The sequence below is a fragment of the Leopardus geoffroyi genome, chromosome A1 (genome assembly GCF_018350155.1).
Source record: "Leopardus geoffroyi isolate Oge1 chromosome A1, O.geoffroyi_Oge1_pat1.0, whole genome shotgun sequence".
NCBI lineage: Eukaryota > Metazoa > Chordata > Mammalia > Carnivora > Felidae > Leopardus > Leopardus geoffroyi.
In genome coordinates this window covers 195,171,477-195,189,722 of record NC_059326.1, presented here as the reverse complement: position 1 = coordinate 195,189,722, position 18,246 = coordinate 195,171,477, and the positions used below count along the sequence as shown (strand labels likewise).

The 18,246-nt window shown below is 45.2% G+C and overlaps 1 protein-coding gene across 2 annotated transcripts in view; it reads right to left on the bottom strand.

The window, feature by feature from the left end:
- The window catches only part of GLRA1 (glycine receptor alpha 1), a 97,002-nt gene that overhangs the window by 18,637 nt on the left and 60,119 nt on the right, over positions 1-18,246 (bottom strand). For both annotated transcript variants that reach the window (XM_045436718.1, XM_045436729.1), the window contains exons 4-8: positions 16,876-17,099; positions 14,056-14,138; positions 12,036-12,173; positions 9,498-9,712; positions 1,450-1,596 (exon numbers count right to left, since the gene is read on the bottom strand). In XM_045436718.1, the coding sequence (XP_045292674.1) occupies positions 1,450-1,596; positions 9,498-9,712; positions 12,036-12,173; positions 14,056-14,138; positions 16,876-17,099 (807 nt within the window). The remainder of the gene's footprint in view (positions 1-1,449; positions 1,597-9,497; positions 9,713-12,035; positions 12,174-14,055; positions 14,139-16,875; positions 17,100-18,246) is intronic.

Here is an 18,246-nt window from a genome sequence, read left to right as displayed (position 1 = left end):
ACTGAATCAGATTGCTGATGTTCAAGAAACATACTGATGGAAACCTGTGCGTGTGTAATCATTATTCCCTGGCATTTGTGTGGCAGGAACAAAAACTTAAAGCTGCTTTGTAATCTGATTTAATCCTCACCACAGTCCCCAATTGTGCCAATTTGGTCCATTTTACAGATGGAGAAAACGGGCCCAGAAAAAGGCTAGCTTGAAGTCACGTACCAAACAGTGATAAAGAAACAGGGTCCTCTGCCACAGTACATTGTAGCTGAGTAGACAGCTATTCGAAGTGGGTCAGTCTGAAACTTGGAGGGCCTTGGTGTGCGGCAGGTTTGTGGTGTGGCCTGACAGCTCATAGTGTTCGCCCTAATCTGTTGCTGGAAAAACTTCTTGGTAGGCTCTCTGACTGGAAAGGCTCCTCTTGGTTCTTTAGTTTATCCATTTGTCCATTTGTTCAGTCCATACTGAGGCAGGACTTCAGAGAAAAGTGCCTCGTGGCCTAGGGGCCCGTGTAGGATACAATCTGTGCTGCCATACTCGACTGTTGCATGAGAACTTCAATACAGGACCTTGACTTTGACTCAGGTTTCGGGGAAGATGCCTCGGCTGAGAGCTGGAAAGCGAGCGCTTGGTTAACATTAAGCAAAGTGCGCTGGGAGGGCATTTCTGGAGAGAACAAGTCCCATGTAAATGCTTGAGCAACTAGGGAAAAACTAGGGTGGTTGGTGCTCAGAGAAAAAAGGCAAAAGCAGTGTAAAGATGAGGCTGGAGAGAAAAGTAGGTTTTCTGATCTCCATGGGAAACTTCTTTTGGAAAAGTAGTTCTAGACCAAGGTATGCAGCCAGTTTGCTCCCAGAGACTGCACACTCCCCAGTGGCCTTTGCTGGCTTTGGGACACAGTCTCTGAGTTGGCAGAGGCTGGTGACTTTGCAGAGATGGCCTGCCAAGTATTTCTTTATTCAAGCTGTCATAAAGTGAGAGAACCCACTTTGGGGGAGCATTTTGCTCGATGCCCCTTTCTTGGAAGTAGGAAGCAAAGGCCTGGCACCTGGACATTCTACTCAAAGATCTTAACCTTTTGTGGTGCAATTCCATCTGAAACCAAACCCCTGGAAATAATGCAGCCTTGAAGAAGGCACCAATAATCATCTTTTAGCCTGCCAAGCTTCAAGGTCACAGCTAGTTATTATCGTAACCCCATCAGTTCTGTCTTCAGGTGTAACCTGATAATTTCTATACTGTTATTAGGATTAGAAGAATAACTTGCCCACAGACTCAATCAAGGCATTGTTTATGGGAGGGGAAGTTAGGGCTTCCAGGAGTTTAATCCCTCTTTTGTGTCTGCCTTACCCCCTGAGAAGGATGGTCCAGCGAAACAACTATCATGAGGCAAGGCTGCCTGAAACTCTTGTGTTTATCACCAGCTGTCCCTCCTTAGGCAGTGATCCAAAGGCCTACCTTGTGATGTCTTCGCTTCCTCCTGAATCGGAGCAGCTCTTTGTGCTGCCGAGACACAAAGTTGACAGCGGCATACTCAAGCAGGGCTGAGAACACGAAGAGCAGGCACACCGCCATCCAAATGTCAATGGCTTTCACATAGGACACCTGGAGTGGGGGTGGGAACGAACACAGGAGGGTGAGGGCAGAGGAGAATGAAATATCTCAGTATTTCTGCTTCTCAGTAACTCTGCCATTACCCACTGCTATCCCCTTCCTCAGCTGGGGTATTAGGAAGGTGCAGAGGAAAAGAGAAGAGAAATGCATCAGGAAGACGGCATGAAACATTGGAGAAAATAAAATATGGTACCTAGACGAGTACTAGAGAGAGGAGAGAGGAGGATGGTGTATCGAGCATCATCACTGAGCAAAACGGAATGTTGTGTTTAGCTAAGGGTGATAGGAACAGAACGGTGTACCTAACATTAAAAGTAAACAGAGGATGTTAGCAAAAGCGACAGGGTAAGATCTTCAAAAACACTCTCCTCTATAAAAGCAACAAGGACAACAGCAAAAATGGTCAGAATCAACTTTCTCAGAAGCCCTCTTAACCAAAGGCTAACAGCGATCTTGAAAGCGTTTACTTAAAAAGCCAGCTGAATGCCAGCAAGAGCATCAAACTTGGTGGCATTAAAAAAAAAAAAAAAAGAAAACAGCTTCATTGAGATATTACACACTTACAGTGTGTATTTCAATCGTTTTTAATACATTCCAGATATGTGCAACCATCATCACGGTCACTTTTGGAATATTTTCAGCACCTCTAAAAGAAACCTAATACCTTTTAGCCATCATTCTTTTCCCTATTCCTCCAAGTCCTCTCCCCCCAGTCCTAAGCAACCATTAATCTACTTTTTGTTTCTACAGATTTCCCCCTTCCGGACGTTTCATATAAATGGAATCATACACCATGTGGTCTTTTATGACTAGCTCCTTTTACTTAGCATAATGTTTTCAAGATTCATCCATGTTGTAGCATATTTCATTCTTTTTTATGGCCAAATAATATCTCCTTGTATGGCTATACTACGTTTTGTTGAGCCAGTCATCAGTTGATGGACATTAGGGTTGTGTCTACCTTTTGGCTATTATGAATAATGCTGCTATGAACATCTATGTACAAGTTTTTGTGTGGACATGTGTATCTATTTCTCTTGGGGCCTTGTGGTGTTTCAACTTGCCATATTCGCATCCTCCTATTCCCAGCTCTGTGCTAGACTTGAAAACCAACAGCCTGCAAGCACAGTGAAAACCAGTATCCAGGCAATCAGTGGCCGAGGCAGAACAGAGTTAGAGCTTCTTTAAGGCTTCATTCCCAGAGAACTGTCATTATTTGACCTGTCTTGTGGTTCACTGAAAGACCTCACTCACTAGGCAGTCTTTTATTTGAGCTGACTTGGAACTGGCCCAGTGTGAACGGCCTTTTCCCTGGGGACATTTGTTGAAAAGAGTCAGTGGCAATTGTTGAACATCACATCCTCCTGAGGTAGTAGGTAACAGTTCAGGCAAACAATAGGTTGATCAAAAAGCTTAAAAGGAAAATCTGGGAATGCGATGTCCACAGGAGCTTTAGAAAAAGCTCTGACATATACATGGGAATCTGTGTGCATGCACAGGCCTGTGTGGGTACTCAGGGAAGACCTGACTGGGAAGGCCCCTTAGCTCTCAACTCTGGCTAACCTTGACACACTGAGCCAGCTGCAAGTGAAGGGTAAGGCAAAACTGTAAACTGCCTGGCTGAGTGATGAAGGTGTGTTCGAATATATATGTACAGCCCCTAGGAAAAGGCCAGGAGATTTATAGGTTCCAGGCATTTAAGGAAATTTCTGTCCAATTTTAGGTAATGGCCAAGCTAACTGAGCAGAGACTTCAGTGGCCACACACAACAAAGAATACAGATGTTACAGAACTGGTTCACAAAAGTTACTAAACAAACAGCAAAAACAACAAATCCTGAGGAGGGAGCGCAATCTGATTTCCACAGATGCCACATCACATTATGTTAAGTGTGTAATTTTCAACCCTAAATTATAAGATACGCAAAGAAATAAAGGCTAGCCTTGCAGTGGACTAGATGTTTTGTGTCCCGTCTCCCTGTCATAGGTTGAAATCCTAATTCTAATGTGATGGTATTTGGAGGTGGGGCCTTTGGGAAGTAATTAGATCATGAGAATGGAGCCCTCATAAAGGGATTAATGACTTTTTAAAAAGAGGCCAGATAGCTAGCTCTCTTTCCACCATGTGAGGATATAATAATAAGCTGGCAGTTTGCAACTGGACAAAGGTCCTCACCAGAGCCCTACCATGCTGGCACCTGACTTCCAGGCTCCAGAACTGAGAGAAATACATTTTTGTTATTTATAAGCCACCCAGTCTCTGGTACTTTGTTACAGCAACCTGAATTGACTAAGACAGGTCCATCCATAGGAAAAAAAAAAAAGTCAGTCAAAAGAAGCTGCCCCTGGGGAAGCCCAAATGTTGGACTTAATCAAAGCTTTAAATCAGTTATTTTCAGCATGTTCTAAGAGCTAAAGGAAACCTTTAGCTTAAACCTTTAGTATAAACGACTAAAGAAAAGCATGAGAACAAAATCTCACCACATAGAATGTGAGATAGAAATGATAAAAAGAACAAAATAGGAATTCTGGAGTTGAAAATTAAATAGCTGAACTGAGGAGTTCACTAGAGAGGATAAATAGCATATTTGAGCAGACAGAAGAAAGATTCCATGAGCTCGAGGTTATCTTGTCTGAGGGACAGAATGAAGAAGAATGAAAAGAGACTCAGAGATATGTGAGGAACCATTAAGTATACTAACATGTGTCTAATGAGTGTGCCTGAAGGAGAGGAGAGAAAGAAGCAGAAAGAATATTTGAAGTAATGGCCAAAATTTCCCCAAATTTGAAGAAAAACACTAATGTACACGTCTAAGAAGTTCATGAACTTCAAGCAAAATAAACTCAAAGGGATCCACGCCTGCACACTTCACAATCAAACTGTCAGAAGACAAAGAATCTTGAAAGCCACAAGAGAGACGCAACTCATCATGTACAAGAGATCCTCAATAAGAATAACAGCTGATTCCTCGTTAGATTGATTATATACTTTTAAGTTGGGGGAGGCAGCTCGAGATTATTAAAGCATGGGGACAAGACCTGTGGGCAGAAAGAGCTGCACTGTGATTCTGAGGAACGAGATGTCTCTTTAGAAACTAAGCAGTCTAGAAGGCAGTGGAATGACCTAAGTCAATGAGAAGACATCTGTTGTTTATAGACTGGAAGACTTGATATCGTTAAGATGGCAATACTCTCCAAATTCATGTCCAGACTCAGTGCATTTTCAGTCTCACTTCCTTTTTTATTGTTGTTGCAGAAATTGACAAAACTGAGCTTAAAATTCATATTCAGATTCCAAAGGAAAGGCAAGGGACCCGGAATAGCCAAACCAATCTTTAAAAAGGACCAAGGTGGGGGACTCACACTTCCCAATTTTAAAACTAACCACAAAGCAACAGTAATCAACTGTGTGGTACTGGCATAAGGATACATACACAGATCAACGGAACAGAACTGAGAGTCCGGAAATAAACCAATACGTTTATGGTCAATGGATTTTTTGACAAGGATGTAAATTCAACGGAGGGAAAAATATAGTCTTCCCAACAAATGGTGCTGTAAAAACTGGGTATCCACATGAAAAAGAGTGATATCCCTCCCCTACACCATATGAAAAAATCAAAACGGACTAAAACCTAAATTTAGGGTTAAACTATAAAACTCTTAGAAAAAACCATAGATAGAAATCTTTGTGACTTTGGATTAGGCATTAGTTTCTTAAATATGATAGCAAAGGCCAACCAACAAAAGAAAAAATAGATACATTTTACTTCATCAAAATTAAAACCTTTAGTGTATAATGGACCCTACCAATCAAGTGAAAAGATAACCCCCAAATTAGGAGAAGATATTTGCAAATCACATATACGATAAGGGATTAAAATCCACAATGCGCAAAGAACTGCTACAGCTCAACAACAAAAAGAAATACCTCTATTATAAACTGGGCACAAGATTTGAATAGACATTTCTCCTAAGATCTAGAATAGGCCAAAAAGCACATGAAAAGATGCTCAACATTATTATTAGGAAAACACAAACCAAAACTACAGTGAGATACAGCCTCACATCCACTAAAATGTCTGTAATCCAAAAGACAGATGATAATAAGCATTGGTGAGGAAGTGGAGAAATTGGAACCCTGGGGAGATTATCACATGGTGTAGCCACTTTGGAAAATAGTTTGGCAGTTCCTAAGAAAGTTAAGCATATAGTTGCCACATGACCCAACAATTCTACTCCTAGATATACACCCTGTGAGGGTTGAAAATATTTGTCCACACAAAACTTGTACGTGAGGTTCATAGTAGCATTATTTAAAATAGCCAAAAGGTGGAAATAACCCAAACATCCCTCAGCCGATGAATAAATAAGCAAAATATGATAAACCCATACAAGGGAAATATTATTCAGCCACCAAAGAGAAAGAAATACTGGTAGAATGTACAACACAGATGGATCTTGAAAACATTATGCTAAGTGAAAGTGCACGTTTTATCTTATTCCATTTATATGAAACGTCTAGAAGAAGCAAATTCACAGAGGTAAAAAGTGGAGTAGTGTTTGCCAGAGGCTGGTCAGAAGGCGGAATGAAGAATGACTGTTGATGAACACAGGGGTTTCTTTTTGGGGTGATGAAAATGTCCTAGAATTAGATAGTGGTGAGGATGTGCACCTTTGTGGACATATAGTCACTGAATTTTATGCTTTAAAAAAAGGGAATGGGGGAATAATGTGAAGTTGAGTATTACTATAATAGCAAATGGAGTCAAATACTGAGTCTGGTGTTTACAGTGAGTGGAACAGAATGTTGAGTCTAGCGTAAATTATAAGTGAAAGACAATGTGGCATCGACTGTGAATAGACAGTGGAGCAGGATGTTGAGTCTAACATAAGGAAAAGAAAGCAGATATATCTGCTGTTACAGTTGCACAGAGCACAGTGTGTTGTCAAGTGGTAATAGGAAACGGAATTTGGTCTGAAGCATCTATGGTGAATTGAGCAGAATGCAAAGTTTGGTGTTAATAGCGCAAAGCGCAGATTACGGAGCTTTGTGTAAGAGTGAAGAGAGGAGACAGTGGTGTCTACTGTGGATGGCAAATGAAGCAGAATGTCTTCTCTCACGTTGAGAGTTAGTAGAACAGTAGAACAGTTTGGTCATAGAACCAAACAACAGTAGGGAGAATGTTCTAGATTAAAAGAGAAACCACGAACAACATGAATCTTTATTGCATCCATGATTGGATCCCTCGCCATATTTACTGATGATGCTTTTTGACAACTGGGGAAATTTAGATAAAGTTTCTGTATTAGATGACACTACAGAATTATTTCTAATTCAATAATTATTGATATAAAATTGGTAAATATATATAATTTATATAAATATAATTATTATTGAATTAATGCTAATTTTTTCAGATGTGACAAGTATCACGATCCTTATTCCTTACTTAGAGATAGCTTATCATGATGTGTGTAATCATCAAATGACTCAGCAAAGATTTGTCTACTTACTTACCTACCCACCTACCTACCTACCTACCTACCCACCCACCTACCTACCTACCTACCCACCTACCTACCTACTTACCCACCTACCTACCTACCCACCTACCTACCTACCTACCTACCCACCTACCTACCCACCCACCTACCTACCTACCCACCTACCTACCTACCACCTACCTACCTACCACCTACCTACCTACCCACCTACCTACCTACCACCTACCTACCTACCCACCTACCTACATACCTACCCACCCACCTACCTACCCACCCACCTACCTACATACCTACCCACCCACCTACCTACCCACCCACCTACCTACCCACCCACCTACCTGTGTATAGAGAGAGCTAAAGTAAATGGGGCAAGATGATAACAGTTGGAATCCAGGTGAAGGGTATTCAAGAACTCATTGTATGGTCTTCCAACCTTTCTATATCAAAACAGAATGCTAAGTGAGGCCTTAATCGGAAATGGTGCAGTGTTGCATTTAGCATAAGGCTGAAGGGAGCCAAATATGGAGTCTGGCATTAACGGTGGAGCTGAATGTTTTGTCTGCTGTTGAGTGATTAAGGCAGAACGCGGCACAAACGATAGTAGTGAACGGAGTAGAATGCAGTGTCTAGGCATTAAAAGAGAGTAAAGCAGAATGAGGCATCAAGCATTCATAGCGAAGGCAGCAGAATGTTGTACCTCACGAATGGGTGACTGGAGGAGTATGTGGTGTCTGGCGTTAATTGTAAATGAAGCAGAACATTATGTCTAGTGTTAAAAGTGAATCAAGCAGAATGTGAGGTCTGGTGTTAGCAGTGAAAGGAACAGAATGTTGCGTTTATTGTAAGGGTGACTGGAGGAGAATTAGTGTGTGGTGTCGGTAATGAATGAAGTGGAATGCCGCGTCTGGTGTTAGAAGAATGGAGCAGAATGTTGTGTCTAGTACAGAGTGAATGGAGCAGAACATGTATCCGGCTTTAGTGGTGAATGGAGTGAAATGCTGTGTCTAGTGGTAATAGTGAACGGAGCAGACTGTGGCTCAAGCGTGAACAGTGAAAGTGACGGGATGTGTTGTTGCACATTAGAAATGTAAGAAATAGGGGCAGAAAAGTGTTAACGTATGAGTTTTAAGATGACGCTGCTATCCTTCGAAAGACGTGCTTGTAAGATTGGCCCTTGGTTGACATCTGGGAACTTGGATTTGGGGAATGTTCCCACGTCCCCTAACTGATCAGGGGGCCTTGCTGTGCAGAGAATGCCTGTACAGACGATATGGTTTATGCTGAACATTTACTTTCCTCCTGGGAGTCTGGAATTTTCATATGTGCTAGGCAGAGCATGTGACGAGCACCCAAGAAAAAACACTGATACAGAATCTTAAAAGAATCTCAAAGCAATTTCTCTGCCTCTCTGGGCAGAAACATCTCACACGCGTGACTGCTTTTGAATTGTTGGGGTAAGAATGTACTCTGTGTGGTCCCTCTTGTGGGAGGGAGAAAACAAGGAAGCTTGCACATGGATTCCTCCAGACTCTGCCTGTGTCTTTTCCCTTTATCACCTAGCTTATGTCCTTAATACTTCACCGTAAGAAATCTTAGTTGTGAGTACAGTGCTATGCTGAGTCCTGTGAGTCGTATCAAATCTCTGAATGTAGGGATGGTCTTGGAGACACCCAACACCAAGTATCTACTGTTACTGGTGAAAGAAGCGGGGTGTTGCATTTAGCACTAAAAGTGAATGGAGGAGGAAGTGGAGTTGAGCGTTAGTAGTAAGTGAAGCAGGACGTGTGTGCAATGTTGGCAGGGAATGGAGCAAACTGTGTTGTCTGGTAACTGTATACAACATAATGCACATCTGGAGGAGAGGTCTGCTGGATCAGAATGCTGGATCCTAGTTGGGCTTCAACCTCTGATTCATGTCTGTGGAGATGGACCATGGAGTGACCTGTGGAGTGACCTACCATTACCTTTCCCTCATTTTAATACTAAAATCTCCACCCAAGGGGGAGCACAAGCCTCATTCACATAATATACGTATTGGCATGTTTCCTTAAGGCATGTGTGCAACCTTACGCCCGCCTCTACATACAATGATGAGGCTCCCCTTTCTATATGCATCCTGACCCTAAATAAAAGGAACTCATTCACCCTCACTCAGGGACTCATGGCTTTGGAAGTTATTCCCCATGATCTCCTTATTTGCTGCAAATAAGTTTACTGTGTGCAACAACTCCAAAACACAAACAAAAACACCCCCAGAGTGCTGGATCCTGCCAAGTGTAGTAGATACATAGTGACTAATTCCTTGCGCTCTCTTTATCTCAGGCAAGGTGGGGAGATGAGAGTCCTTTGTCCAGGTGTTCTGTGCTCTTGGGCAGTAGGACTTACCTTGGGCAGGGATGCTCGGGAGCCAGAGCTCTGGGTGGTCATGGTGAGCACAGTGGTGATGCCCAGGCCCACACGGGCTGGCGCGGCATCCATGTTGATCCAGAAGGATATCCATGAAAGGATGACAATGAGCAGGCTGGGAATGTACATCTGGATCAGGTAGTAGCCCATCTGTCGCTCCAGGTGGAACCGGGCCTCAATGCAGGTGAATTTCCCTGTGAGAAATTATAGTGAGAAGGCAAAGTTGCCTGGTGGGTTGGAACAAGGCTTTGAGGTCAAAACAACCAAGGCTTTGAGGTCAGCTGGGGCCTGGTTCAGGCTCACACTAGCTATGTCCTCAGACAAGTGTCCTCAGACAAGACAAGTGAATCGCTCTGTGTCTCAGTTTCCTCATCTATGGTAAAGTAGGGATGGTGATGATGATGATGATGGTGGTGGTGGTCGTGATGGTACCTACCTCATTTGGTTACTGTGATGATGCCTATAAAGAACTTAGTACGGTCCTCACATCATTAATGCTCAGGAATGTCAGTTGCCATCATCCTCATCAGCCTTATTGTGTTGCTAAGAGTGGGCCTAAGTAGACCATTCTTTTTTTTTTTTTTTAATATTTATTTATTTATCTTGAAAGAGAGAGGGTGGGGGGAGGAGCAGAGGGAAAGGGAGAGGAAGAATCTCAAGCAGGCTCTATGCTAACAGTGCGGCTGACAATGTGGGGCTCAATCTCACTCACCCGTGAGATCATGACCTGAACCCAAATCAAGAGTTGGACGCTCAACCTACTGAACCACCCAGGTGGCCCCTCTTACTTCCTCTTATAAAACCTTTCTTTCCTTCCTTCTCTCCTCAGACCAGAAAGTCTCCTTTACCTACAGGGAAAAGTTCAAAGTTTTTAGTCCACTCTTCACAGACATGCTCTGGCCTGCTTTTCCATCCTTCTTCCCTTCTTTCTTCACCCTAATCATGACCCCCTCTATTCTATCCCTTGCCTTGAGCATGTCCTGTACTTTGCCACTTCTGAGCTTTGGCTCCTGCTAATGCCTCTGCCTGGAATGCCCAGACTCCTTCCCACAACCAGACAAAGCAAGCACCTTGCTCCTCTGTGATGCTTTGAATGTGGTCTGCCCTAGGCTCAACACCCCCCCCCCCCAACCCCTAGATTCCTTCAGTTCAGTTCTGTTCACACGGTCATCAGGGCCTTTAGGGCACAATACAGTGAGTGTATAGGCACATCGTTCTCTCTCTGTTCTCTGCACTGGACTGTGGGTAGTTGGTCTCCTCCCTACCTGTGCATCCCTGGAACTGAGACAGAGCCAGTCCCATGGGGGTGTTCTCAGCTCCAGTCCACTGCAGCACAGTTACTAGGTGATTTCTTAGAGCTCCCTGGACTGTCTGCTCCATGGGGCAGGGCCTTATCAGCCTTTCTCGCTTGTAACCACAGGGCCTAGCACAAGCACAGAACTCTGCTCTCACTTCAATAGGAATAGTCAAGAACAAATGAGGTAGTGAATGAGAAAGCGCTGTGTAAATGGTGATGGGCTGTGGTATGTGAGAGTCAGTGTGGTTATGTGATTCATGGGAAGTCACTGTTCTCATGGCTGCTAATGGGAGTACCATTACCTCTCTAAGGCTCAGCGTGCCCAGGGATCAAGAGAGTATCTTTCGAGGTTCTGAGACACCTCAGAGGTTACACGGGAAGGGGCAGCTGTCCCAGACAGCCCAGAGCTCATGCCACCGGCCCTTGCTCTGGGCCTTCTCCTCCACCAGAGCACATAGTGATTTCTCTCAACACCCCTGCTTCACCTCCTCTTCTCTCTGGCATCTGTCATCAGCCTATTTCATGCCTCTACTCTCCTCAGCTGGGCTCACACAGCAGCCTCCTACCCAGCCCTCCAGCTGGCATATTGACTGTCTTTCTTCCACTCTGCCTCCATGAAGCTCCTTCCCAGCCTGAGGCAGGGCAGGGAAGGCCAGTCCTGGTTTGACTCCAGTTCATTCCTGTGTCTGATCTTCCAACGAAGGCTGTGCTGTGCCTGGGAAACAGACCTGAGCAAAACAGTGGTGGTTTCTTCGCCCTCTTGCAGCTCACAATCTAGGGGACGCTTTCCAACCGCACTTATTTATAACCTCAGTGCCACCTCTCAGCTCCCTCCTGCTGAAGTCTGTGTACTTGTGCTCTGTCAGAAATGACAGCTCCCCTGTGACAGACTCTGCTAGATGTCCTCCTAATATCAGCTCTGCCCTTCTGCCTTAGGAGTAGGATTCATTTTGACTGGGCATGCTGCTACCTGGGATGGAGACCGTATCTCCCAGACTCCCTTGCAATGAAGTGTGGCCTAAGCTTCAGTGACTTGCCCCAGGACATCCAGGAAGAAAGGGTCAGAGCCACTTTTCTGGTTTCAAAGCCTATTCTCTTAACCATGAGGTAATTAACACAAAGCTATGTCCATCAAGAACGCCTCTTGATTGAATGAATGTTTGAAATGACCTCTGGCCCTGATTGGGGGTGGGACCTGAGGAGGACATCCTTGCACCTACCTGTGTTGTAATGCTTCGTGCAATATCTCAAGTCCTTCTCTTCTTTCAGGATAAACTGGGGTAGAGTTAGTCCATCTGCCACCTGCACAGCTCCCTGCTCCTGCCACTCGAAGATCAGGTCATTCATGGTATAGCCAACTGGGATGGGGGTTCAGAAGAAGGAGCAGTCACCACCCAGAAGGATTTATTTGAAGCATGTCAGAGTTGGTTTGGCTTAGAGACTAAGAGGCATTGGGCACTAGATGGAACTCATGAGACCATGTTGTCTTGCTGCCACTCTCTCCCAGCCCAGTTGCAACAAAAGAGGTTAAAACTGGTTTAATTATTTCTAGCCCCTGCCCTTCTACCGTGCTTCTTACCCCTCCCACCATCTGACACTGGCTTGTCCTTTTGTCCCCAATACTTACCCCATGGTCATATTCAGCTCACATCTGCTACTTTGCCTGCACACCATCCTTGCAAGCTCCCTCTTTTCCTTTGGGGAATGATTCTATAGAATACTGTTGTAGGACTATCAGTTGGGGGCCAAGGTGTGAGTTAATGACTCAACTATATCAATCAGATCCTCTATGGCAGGACTTTGATTCTATCTATCATCTATCTATCTATCTATCTATCTATCTATCTATCTATCTAACATTTATTGTCAAAATGGTTTCCACACAACACCCAGTGCTCATCCCAACAGGTGCCCTCCTCAATACCCATCACCCACTTTCCCCTCTCCCCCACCCCCCACCAACCCTCAGCTTGTTCTCAGAATTTAAGAGTCTCTTATGGTTTTCCTCCTTCTCTCTCTGTAACTTTTTTCCCCCCTTCCCCTCCCCCCTGGTATTCTGTTAAGTTTCTCAGGATTCACGTATGAGTGGAGAGACGTATCTGTCTTTCTCTGCCTGACTTATTTCACTTAGCATAATACCCTCCAGTTCCATCCATGTTGCTACAAATGGCCAGATTTCATTCTTTCTCATTGCCATGTAGTACTCCATTGTATATATAAACCACATCTTCTTTATCCATTCGTCAGTTGATGGACATTTATGCTCTTTCCATAATTTGGCTATTGTTGAAAGTACTGCTATAAACATTGGGGTACAAGTGCCCCTATGCATCAGCACTCCTGTATCCCTTGGGTAAATTCCTAGCAGTACTATTGCTGGGTCATAGGGTAGATCTATTTTTAATTTTTTGAGTAACCTCCATGCTGTTTTCCAGAGTGGCTGCACCAGTTTGCATTCCCACCAACAGTACAAGAGGGTTCCCATTTCTCCACATCCTCTCCAGCATTTATAGTCTCCTGATTTGATTCTGGAGGCAAGTGACAAAAGGTTCAGAGTGGGCTGGTGCCAATTCCGCTCAGAGGTGGTGCTCCAAGGGGCTGCCCCATTGGTTCCCGCTGCCTAAATCCTCTGCCCTGGTTCCTGTGCTTTCAGCTTCTCTTTCAAGTCCATGAGGACCCCCTATGTCCTTCCATTTCTTTCCATCTTTTAAATTGGATTGGTTTCTGTCTGCAATCAAAGAAGGCAGCTACCTCCTCTGGTAGGTTCACTTGTGACCTCCTACAAAAAACCTTCCCTAGCACCCCTTCTCTTTCCCAACCAGAAGGAAGCACTCTTCTGCCATGAGGCCACAGCATTTGTACTTCTCACAACATGCTTACCGCTTGCCGCCCTGTGTTAGAGTTACTTGTGCATCTAGTTGTCTATCTTCCTGTGAGTTCAAGGACTATGGCTTGTTCAAACTCTTCCTGCTGCACTCCTGGAGAGCATGTCCGCAAGGGGCATGGAACAGAGTCTTGGGAAAATACTGCTGGCTTCAAAGTTGGGCCTCAGCCAGACAATGGAAGGGGGGTTATATTTCTAATGCATTTTCTAAAGCAAAGCCCCTCATCTGGTATTTTGGGCTAGTGCAGTAATCCCCTGGGGCCCAGCAGTTAGGAGTAGCTGTATGGGAAGTTCTGCTCGTCCCCTGGGTAAAGGGGAGTCTGGTTTTTTCTAAAGCCCTCAGGCAAGGGACTCACAGCTTTCCAGTTGCATGATACACGTCTGGACGTCCATGGGGAAATTCTTTAAGTCCATGGGGCAGGCCAGTGTCAGGGTGATTCTGGGAAGAGAAAAGAATTGGATGATGGTAGACCCACAGACCAGGGAAGCTGTGCCTCTGTGCTAGTGATTACCAGAAAATCAGTTAACTTGGACAAGTCAAGGAGGGCAGGGAACTGGCGTGTATTGAAATAATACATGTCTATTTCTATACTCCAGCTATGGAGTGGAGGCTCAGAGAGATACAGTAGGTTGCCTAAAGTCACACAGTCAGTGGAATTCGTGGGTTTCTTTGGAGACTATCTGGCTTCTAGACATCTGCCTGTAGCAAGCTGCCTGAAGGCCTGGAGGCCAGGGGCTGTCTTCTGCAGAGTCTGATTTTAAGTTGAGTAGCCCCAGGCCTCAGGTTTCCCAGGTGCACCTGTCAGGTGCTTCAAGTGGTTCTTTGCTGCCTCCCTTCATACACTGGACTTATCAAAAGCCATTTCAAAGAGGCCCTTCTGGGTGTCCAGACAGAGCTGGCTCACACCTGTGGGCTCACGCTGGAGTCAGTTGGGAAGTGGTGGGTGCCCCCAGGCTTCTGGGATAGCCGTTTATTTTGGGTTGTTAGACCCTTGAAGAGGCTCAGCCTTAGACCCAGAGGGAGTCCCCCTAACAGAGCTGAAGTCTGCAGCTCAGGTTAGGATGCAAGGCTTCAGCTTAAAAGGCTGTGCCAACATCTGAGCACCTGCTGCAGAGAATGGAGAAGAAAGGCTCTCGGAGCCCCAAAGAGCCTTAGATCATCAGGCCAACTCCCTCATTTGACAGGTGAGAAAACTGAGGTACAGAGAAGAATTGGTAGGGACTCATGCAAGGTCACACAGCAAGTGATGGCTCAAAGGCAGGATTCAAAACTTTGTCTCCTGGCCACTGGATTCTGAGCTTAGTGTTTGCTTTCCAACACTGCCAGCCTGAAAGGCACCTCACTGGCGGTGGTCTAGTGACACTTAGCTGCTGGCATCTTAGCTGCAGACGGTGAGCGCATGGCCCTGTGTCCACTTCCTCCCTCCAGCTCACTTCCAACTGCTCTGGATTTGGGTCCCATTTAAGCACAAGGTAAGAAGCAAGAGGGGGGAAAGGGAGGTGAGAAGGAAGGGAAGAATGGGGTGGGAGAGGGAAGGGGAAGGTGAAGAGAAAGTGAACACAGTTGAATTTCTGCAGATAAAAGCTCCAAAGTGGGGCAGCTGTCACACTAGGTTAATTTCCTGAAGTTGAATGACCTTGGGAACATCACTTTTTGCTGATTTGTCCTTCTGTCATGCTGCATGGGGCTTAGCTTTGTAGAGATACAAAACTAGCCTGGCAGCAGCAAAATCCAAGCAGGGTAACCTCTCCTGCCCCAGCCAGTCAGGGCACTTGGTGGCTCTCATGAGCCCATCACCCTTCCATCTGGATGTGCACTGGCAGGACAGGCTCCGGGGTGAGGAAGGCCACATCGGCCTCTGGCTCTACCCAGCCATCCCCTCCTTAGTGCCTCCTTTCCCTGCTGAGGTTCTTAAGTACCCCCCCTCCTACCTGGCCTGCTCTCAGGAGACACCCCGAGTCCAGTCACATCTGAGGGTTAGGATGTGTATGCAGACTCCCCTATAGTCCTGGACATTTAAAGCTCATCTGCTAATGGAAACAGGAAGATTTCTTCTGCCAAAGAACTGGAGGGGGAGGAGGAGTCATTTAGGGCCAGGGTCCCTTTTAAGCTCTTTGAAATAAAAACATATTCATTCATTCATCAAATGAGTACCTATCGAATGCCCTACACTGTTCCAGGTCCTGAGCAGGCATCAGATCCATGCTAACAGATGAGAATCTAGGCTGACTGTGGGAAATTTGGCAAATAACTTAAACTTTAAGATCGTCACCTGTCCAATCTGCAAAGTCGGCATAATAAAAAAATACTTCATGGGATTGATAGGATTACAAATAATTTATGTAAAATACCCAGCTTAATAAATAAATTCTCAGTGGATGCCAGGTATGTAAGAATCTAAAGTGGACATTGGTCATTTTCTCCATGGCTCGAGGGAAGAAGTTGGGAATGAGGTGGGGAGAGTCGGCAGGAGACTCTGAAAGCTTGCCCCTAAACAGCATCTGCAGGATACCTCCCAGCTGGGAAGGGGGTCCTAGCTTCCTAGACCCAGTGCAAGGTATGGAAGATAGAAAGGGTTTGGGGCAGCCCTGGCTTGTATCTGTGAGTAGCACCATCCACCTTTCGTTGGCTGTTGAAGTGGCTATGACTTTTCAGGCTTTGTGCCTTTGCTCCTGCTATTTTTTTTTTTTTTTTAATTCTGATAAGAACATTTAATGTGAGATCCAACCTCTTAACAAATGTTTATGTGTACAATACAGCATTGTTACCTGTAGGCATAATGTTGAATGGCATCTCTCTAGAACTTCTTCATTTTGAGTAACTGAACAGCCCTGCCACTGAGCGCTGCCTTTGAATACTCTTTTCCATTTTTGTTTTATTGAAATTGTGGGTGAGCTTAGGGGGCCTAACCTTAACCCCCCCTCCCACTCTTTAGGACGCTTCCTCGGTTCCCCTGGTTATAATGAACCACTCACTCCTAGGATTTCTCAAGGTATTGGATTCTCAGTCGCTGAGTGTCATTTACAGAGCTGGCTCTGTGTATTGTGTAAAGGAGCTGGGTTGCCAGGGCCTGTTCACGCCTGGTTGGTTCACTTCTTAGTATCTGCTCCCAGAAGGCAACGGGACAAGGTGTGTTCTGAGGAGGAGGGTGGGGGCGAACCTGTGTGGAACTCACCTGATGCTATAGAGGACATTTCCGTTCCGGGAGATCCTCAGCAGTTTGTTGTCTGTGGTAATCTCGTGGAAGTGGGCCCCCTTCTCGTTGGCAAAGAACAGGTCGGGTTTCCAGATGGAATCCAACATGGATGGGTCCAGGTCCAGAGAGTCATCCGGGTACTCATTGTAGGCCAGCCGGGGGTCGTTCCACTGCTGCCGCAGGAAGATGTTGACCCTATAGTCCTAGAGCCAGGAGAGGAGGAGGTAGAGTCAGGGTCAGGCCCTGGGATGTCAACTCTCAGAGGACCCCTTGTGCTTTTGTTCAGCATACCCCAAAGTCCCTTCTGGAGAGTTATGAGTGTGGTTGCGCCTAATGTGGGGTGAGATGTAAAGTCTGTGCATCAGGAAAAAGTCAGGGGAGTCATTCCTAGAAATCCTCTTAAATTAAGTACATTTAGTTCTGAACTGAGTTATTTAAATGTTTTCTTTTGGGGCGCCTGGGTGGCGCAGTCGGTTAAGCGTCCGACTTCAGCCAGGTCACGATCTCGCGGTCAGTGAGTTCGAGCCCCGCGTCAGGCTCTGGGCTGATGGCTCAGAGCCTGGAGCCTGTTTCCGATTCTGTGTCTCCCTCTCTCTCTGCCCCTCCCCTGTTCATGCTCTGTCTCTCTCTGTCCCAAAAATAAATAAACGTTGAAAAAAAAAATTTAAATGTGTTCTTTTGAAAAATTAAAAAAAAATAATAAAGTTCCAACTGGGGCACCTGGGTGGCTCAGTAGGTTATGCATCTGACTCTTGATCTCAGTTCAGGTTTTGATCTCAGGGTTGTGAGTTCAGACCCCACCCTGGGCTCCCTGCTGGGCGTGGAGCCTACTTAAAAAATAAAAACAAACAAACAAAAAATAAAGCACCGACTGATGTAATAAACACCTGTTTTCATCCTGTTGACATTTTGCCCTGTTTGCTTCATTTTTTTAGGTGAGATTAATAGTCCATCACTGATAAGGTTGAAGTCTCCCTTTTATTATCGATGCCATCAGGGCAGTAATTCCCATGCACACTGAAGTTTGAGAGTCACTGCTCTAGATGGATTGAAGGAGCAAAAGGAAAGGCTAAAAGCTGATGCCTGAGCATTCACACTATTCTGTCTAAAGAGAGCAATTGATTCCCAAGCAGTGAAGGAAGGATGGGTGAATTCAATGGTCGTAGGCTTCACATCTCTCTGTTTCTTTTTTTTTTTTTTAAATTTTTTTTTTTTCAACGTTTATTTATTTTTGGGACAGAGAGAGACAGAGCATGAACGGGGGAGGGGCAGAGAGAGAGGGAGACACAGAATCGGAAACAGGCTCCAGGCTCTGAGCCATCAGCCCAGAGCCCGACGCGGGGCTCGAAC